Source organism: Larimichthys crocea, unplaced genomic scaffold (genome assembly GCF_000972845.2).
Source record: "Larimichthys crocea isolate SSNF unplaced genomic scaffold, L_crocea_2.0 scaffold652, whole genome shotgun sequence".
NCBI lineage: Eukaryota > Metazoa > Chordata > Actinopteri > Sciaenidae > Larimichthys > Larimichthys crocea.
The window spans coordinates 2,472-9,409 of NW_020858578.1; the positions used below are offsets into that span (position 1 = coordinate 2,472).

The window sequence follows — 6,938 nt, forward strand, 5'->3', positions numbered from 1 at the left end:
ACAACTCTGATCTTTCATTTGGCGGGATGGTAAACTCTGTGGTGTGTATGTACCAACGTTTCCCATCGCCACGGTCCAGCTCCTCTTATGGACTTCCTCAGCATAGCCTTTGCCAGAGGTCATTTATAAACATGTTGTACTCAGTATGAAAGTTAAGTCCTTCTGAAACCTTCTTTTTAAAACAACACAGTGCTGCTCAACAATTCTCTTATTATTTGCCATGCTTATGTAAATGTTCCTTAACGGTAAGCATCTGGTAATGCCCCTCCACCTGTTTCACTGAGTTGTTGACAACCCAGGAACCTTGATCCTCTCTTGACATTGAGGTTGTTCATCATGCTGCTCAGGGAAGTCATCAAACTGTGGCTGCCAGAGATCTATCCAGGTTCACAATTGAAACTCTATTGACAGCATGTGTGGATGCTCCCAGTTAACAGTCCTCTCCACGTGGTTCCTGTCAGGGGACCATACAGTCCAGCCCAGCAAGGTTCGGATAGCAATGGCCCATCCATTCACATACACACCACCGCCAACAGTTCCAGTTGCTTAGAAATTGGTTCATGAGTACTCACCTGCAATCAATTTAAGGTAAGTGAATATGTTTCAGATATGACCATTGTTAATATCTCTTTCAATAGAGATATTTTCTCTGTGCACAGGCATGGTGTGTAAGCTTTTGGTAGCTCGAGAAAATTGTCCCCCTCCAGTGCTGCAACCTCCAGTCCTGACACAATGTTACTGCTTACAACTTTTCTCCTGGCCCATGGTTCGAAGAAGGATGCACCAATACTCCCGTAAGGTGGAGACTTGTTGCATCAAGCTCCAGTGCAAAACACTGGAGTACTCCCTGGTCCAAGAAAGCCTAAGTGAGAGACAATTTTGGTTCCTTTGTTAGATTTAACCTGAACCGGAACAATTGGCAGTTTTGCAGTCCTGGTCTCCAGCCCCCTGTAAGACCACTTGACACCCGTGTGTTGTCAACATGCAGCTCTGGCTTCCTGTCAGTCTGCTCCAAATCATTAGCCGGGTTCCTTGTGAAGTATTAGTAGAATGTTTAGGCTACACCTTGAGCAGGAAATCCTTTTTCGGCAATCTTTACTGATGTGTCGTACACAGCCAAACAGATGCCATTCTCCTGCAAGAGGCTTATTTTTTCCCTCATGAGGCATTCTTTCCATCCGTACCGCTACATCAAATGGGTGTTTCCCCACAGAGATGCGTCATGCTTTCCTTTCCGTTTGTTTGATTTTCTTTCTTTCCTTGTAGACGATATTTGTTCCTCCACAGGGCCACGTGGTAGCAAAGCTGCTGCCTTTGTTTCCAGGATGAAACTGTGACTGTGGTTTGTTTGTCCCCCTATTTATAGTTATTGGTTGGGAGTCTTGGATGTTGCCAAACACGGATATGCATATTTTTTACTTGCCTTTCAACGAAGTCGAGCAATACCGTGAACTTAGCTCTCTGGTTGTGTCGTTTCTCTGCAGCTCACAGCACGGTTTTTTCTTCCATTGTCTCTCAGTTTGTAGGGAAGTTTTTTATGATCTCAACATGTTGGAAGGTATAGTCCATACCCAAAGATACTGCACATCCTCCATGGTCGTTACAGCAGGCTCTGAGGAAGAGGCGGTAGTCCTGCAGGATCTTCAACCTCATCTGCTTTTAATTGGCCATGAGAGGGCTTTGTCCATGTAAGCAGATGAGGTGACCTTTTGTTCATATCAGAACTGATCCTTTAATAAAGCCTTTTGCATATCCTCGTTCCAGATTTATGTGTTGACAGCTTCTCACAAGCTACTTTGGCCTGACCTTTTTGTGTGTTCCAAAAGGTATAAACGATCACAGCTATTAATTGTGTTCCGCTCAACTCCATTCTCAAAGGCTTTGAATGAACGTGTGATATTTCATGGATTCACCATCATAAATGGGATCTCTCTCTTAGGTGAGCTGTAGGCATTGCTGTTGCATTAACAATGTTGTTATTTTGTTTTGTTTCCTCATGATGCCAAGAATGTAATTTCTGGTTTTCGATCCACTGTGTTAAATCCGATTTCCATGAAATCTGTGTGTTGAATGGTGCCATATGAATTGCCATTTGGTTTTTGTTCATATGAAGTTTGTATTTGGTATTTGTGTTCATTCGGTTTGTTTAGGATTAATTCAGTCTGCACGACGTTAGTAACCTTTTAGATTGTGCCTTTTGCAATAGGATTTCTTCCACCGAGACCTTTGACTTCTTTTTACACTGTGCTTTTTATCTTAAAATTTCAGTTTTGCCATTTTTTTTCTGCAATTCAGTGTTCAGTTCAAGCTCTTCTCGTCTCATTTTGCGCGGCATTGCTCTCTTCTTCTCCAAAGCATGCTTATCCTTTAGTGTTGTGTGCCTCATATAATTAAAGCTGCAAGCTCAGCTTGCCTTTAAACATGCAGAAGAAGTTGAACAGCATGAGACTGGAGATGTGTTTATGGCTTTCAACATTGAAACACTGTAACATGGGTTAATTCATCCTCTTTGATTTGCTTTCTTCATTTCCAAGAGTGCAGCGGCAATTCTGGTGAAGTCCTGTTGCTCCTGAGAGTTTTCCAGTTTCAAAAAGTCCCGTGAGTGGGCGGGAATGTATGGCGGAACAAAACTGAAAACCACCTTTTGAATGGGATCCTCAGGGAGTAAAGGCAACAGTCAAGTGGTGTGCGGAGCATCCCACACGTATGTTTAAATCCCCAAAACACTGTTGACCTGAGACACAGTTCCCCTGGTGCGAGAGCCCTTTCATCTTGGTATCTAGCTTATTTACAACAGCCGTGTTGCGTTCAGACAGTTTTCAAGTTTTATGCACACAGAGCCTTTTCAGATGGTTTCCGCGCCTTTCCCAGACCCATGTCAGAGGATGAGGCAGCGTCATTTGTTTGACTCATTTTAAACCCTTTCATTCCGTTTCAGTGAACACGTCACAATGCACAATCCACATATCCGAACAATTCATCCAACAAGCCACATGCAGCACCTCCGCGAAACATCTAAGCTTTGCACAAGTGCAGACGTCATCAAACACAGAGCAAACATAATGCACAGACAACGCATATGCCGACCAGCATCTCATTTCATGTTCCAACGGAGACACTTGCAATCCGGATTACCTTCTCCACACACAACACACGCACAGGTAAGCTTACCTGTCCTCCATGACAGATGTATGGCGTGGCGCTTTGTCTTACTTTGTTTGGCACCGCTGCACTGACTGGGCGTCTCGCTGATTCCATTCCTTTTATCGATGCATTTTTTTTTTTTTTGTTGACGAATATTGCGGCTTTCCAAATCCTTTAAGCACAATCCGTTAAAGTCGCTGGAGAGGCTGAGAGTGAGGTCCCGGTATGGTTCGGAAGGTCCTGTATGTTTCGTATGACGCGCCGATGCTCAGAGAAGCACGATGAATCCAGATAAGTTTAAAAGTATTTAATGAGATGAGAGAAGATTTAATGTACACTGCTGGCATGTATCACAAAGCAATCAAACTAAACAAAAAGCGGTCAACAAAAAATTACGGCTACCTAACCTGCCTCTCTCCTCCCCTAGTGCAGGTGATTCAGCCCTTAATGTTACCTACGACTATCATCGGCTGGCACCCACGTGACCCAAACCACACGCATCACCATGGCAACAAGACTAATATACAAATAAATCAAACCCAGAATACTGAAAAACAAAACAATATATGGCTCCTACAGGTCCATTAAACTCAATAGCTGACTGTATCTTCAAAAAGAAAATAGCTGTCTGCTCGTAATGCTTTGCTTATGTGTGATCGGCAGACATATTTTGTTACATTTATTACATTGTGTTGTTACAGATTGTGGTGATTTATTCCGGAGAGTTTACAACATTTACTGATGATATTAAACGCACCAGTTTTCAATCAAATACCATCAGCTGAAAGCGGAACATTATAACTCTGCACATCCACCGTCGGAACTTAACAGTGTGACATCCAGCGGAAGTAAACAAACACTACAGCTGTTAGCAGCGTTAGCTCTGTGCACGTGACGTTATTGAATGAAGTGAAGACGGTATTGTAGCGGTGACACAGTTAATTATTTCATTTGTAATTAAGCAACAATGTCTTCAGTTGAGTGTTTGAGAGAGTTTGTCAACGAGCGACTAAATGCTGCTGCTGAAGAAATATTTGGAGTTTTTCAAAAAACTATCGTCGAGTACGAAGAAGAGATCTCTCGTCAGCGCAAACTGCTGGATATCGTTTGGAAACCTGAAATAAAGTTACACAGGATAGGTGTGTAAAACTTTTACTGGTTAATCATTTATAATCATAGTTGTTAGATTCATCAGTAACGTTACTGCTGCTAATTTACTCGCATGTCTGCATTTCCTCTTCACCATCACAGTAGTATCATATTCCTCTTGTTCTCTGTCCCTCCAGATCTCCAACAACAACATGTCTGTGAGGAGGAAGAGGAGGAGGTTCTCACTGACCAGCAGCTCTGTACCCAGGAGAGGAGCTCCAGTCTGGACCAGGAGGACCCAGAGCCTGTACAGATTAAAGAGGAACAGGAGAAACTCTGCACCAGTCAGGAGAGAGAGGAGCTTCTGCTGAAGGTGGAGGTTAATACCTTTGTGGTGACTCCTACTGATGAGGAAAGGGACCACGGTGAACCAGAACCTGAAAGTGACCACCATCTGCTGTTGAACAACTTTTATGCAGCTGAGAGCCAAGATCAGAAAGGATACAAGCATGAAGACTCTACTAGAGATGCAGAGTCAGAACAAAACAATCAACAATATGAAAACAAAAGTCACAGTAACATTGTCTACAACCCTGACTTGTCCGGGGCTGACAGTAATATTCACAAACCGTCTTTTAAATGTAACACTTGTGGAAAGGATTTTAAGTATAAGTCATGTCTTCCAAGACACACGAGAATTCACACAGGTGAGAGGCCGTACCTTTGCAAAACCTGTGGGAAAAGATTCAATGACGTGTCAGCATTGAAAAAGCATCAGATAATCCACACAGGTGAGAAGCCATACCTTTGCAAAACCTGTGGGAAAGGATTTTGTAGAAATGACAACTTAAAACAGCATCAAATGATTCACACAGGTGAGAAGCCGTACCTTTGCAAAACCTGCGGGATGACAAGATCCATGACGTGTCAACATTGAAAAGGCATCAGATAATTCACACAGGTGAGAAGCCGTATACTTGCACAACATGTGGGAAAGCTTTCAGAGACAAGAGTGCCTTGAGAAAACATATTAGACGCATCCACACAGGTGAGAAGCCGTACACCTGCATCATGTGTGAGAAAACATATTGCCACATATCTGACTTGAAAAGGCACATGAAAATACATACAGGTCAATAGCCGTTAACTTGCAAATCATGGCAGCTTTCACACATAGTGGTTACTTTACAGTCCATGAGAAGAGCCAACACTGGTGAGAGACCTTTGCAATGTTTGGCAAAACCTCTAAGACGCAGACAAGAAGCTTTGTATTTGCAAAACATGTTGGAGAGTATTCATTTCTAGTGGTTTGTGTTCAGAACTGAAGAACTCACTGACTGACTGTTTTGTATGACTGTACGAGAAGTCCTGTTGCTCATAAATGTGTCTTATTTTTGCTGTTTTATACTGTACACTACTTCACTGTGTCTGGTTTATAGCTGAATTAGCGAATTGAATTATCAGAATTTGTGAAATGTTGTTTTTATACATAATATGTATGTTTGTATATACACACAGAGACATACTGAAATATAGGTTTACAAAGTCTAAATGTTTTGTACTTTTTTTTTGGAGCACTGCTAATATACAGCTCTGTGATCAACACTGCTTGCAAAAGTTCTGATGTGTCACGATACAGAAAGAATGGATTAAACAAAATGACATTTAAATTGGATCAGAGAGTCATATAATAAACAATCATCTTTACTTCCTTCACTTGTCTCTTCTGATTGAAATAGATGTATTCATTGAAAGCTTGTTGGTCCATTGAAACTGAATAGCTGACTATCTACAACAAGAGAAAAAGAAAATAGCTGTCTGCTCGTAATGCTTTGTTTATGGTGATGAGCAACATCTTTGGTTACAGATTGGCTGATTATTCCTGAAAGTTTACAACATTTACTGATGATATTAAACACAGTTTTCATTCAATACATCAGCTGAAAGCGGAACATTATAACTCTGCACATCCACCGTCGGAACTTAACAGTGTGACATCCAGCGGAAGTAAACAAACACTACAGCTGTTAGCAGCGTTAGCTCTGTGCACGTGACGTTATTGAATGAAGTGAAGACGGTATTGTAGCGGTGACACAGTTAATTATTTCATTTGTAATTAAGCAACAATGTCTTCAGTTGAGTGTTTGAGAGAGTTTGTCAACGAGCGACTAAATGCTGCTGCTGAAGAAATATTTGGAGTTTTTCAAAAAACTATCGTCGAGTACGAAGAAGAGATCTCTCGTCAGCGCAAACTGCTGGATATCGTTTGGAAACCTGAAATAAAGTTACACAGGATAGGTGTGTAAAACTTTTACTGGTTAATCATTTATAGTCATAGTTGTTAGATTCATCAGTAACGTTACTGCTGCTAATTTACTCGCATGTCTGCATTTCCTCTTCACCATCACAGTAGTATCATATTCCTCTTGTTCTCTGTCCCTCCAGATCTCCAACAGCAACATGTCTGTAAGGAGGAAGAGGAGGAGGTTCTCACTGACCAGCAGCTCTGTAACCAGGAGAGGAGCTCCAGTCTGGACCAAGAGGACCCAGAGCCTCTACAGATTAAAGAGGAACAGGAGGAGCTCTGCACCAGTCAGGAGGGAGAGGAGCTTCTGCTGAAGGTGGAGGTTAATACCTTTGTGGTGACTCCTACTGATGAGGAAAGGGACCACGGTGAACCAGAACCTGAAAGTGACCACAGTGAA

The 6,938-nt window shown here is 42.1% G+C and overlaps 1 protein-coding gene across 1 annotated transcript; it reads left to right on the forward strand.

The window, feature by feature from the left end:
* Nucleotides 1–3,408: 3,408 nt before the first annotated feature.
* Nucleotides 3,409–5,944, forward strand: LOC104939818 (zinc finger protein 391). The gene is made up of 2 exons (XM_019260101.2): nt 3,409–4,283; nt 4,431–5,944. Exons 1-2 carry the CDS (start codon nt 4,112–4,114, stop codon nt 5,168–5,170), a joined length of 912 nt encoding a protein of 303 aa, XP_019115646.2. The 5' UTR covers nt 3,409–4,111; the 3' UTR covers nt 5,171–5,944.
* Nucleotides 5,945–6,938: the final 994 nt, after the last annotated feature.

Bases quoted from the DNA above. Each gene is read 5' to 3' on its own strand.
- LOC104939818 (XM_019260101.2), top strand. From the start codon at position 4,112: ATGTCTTCAGTTGAGTGTTTGAGAGAGTTTGTCAACGAGCGACTAAAT. The intron at 4,284-4,430 runs GTGTGTAAAACT...CTGTCCCTCCAG, and splicing joins AATAAAGTTACACAGGATAG to ATCTCCAACAACAACATGTC.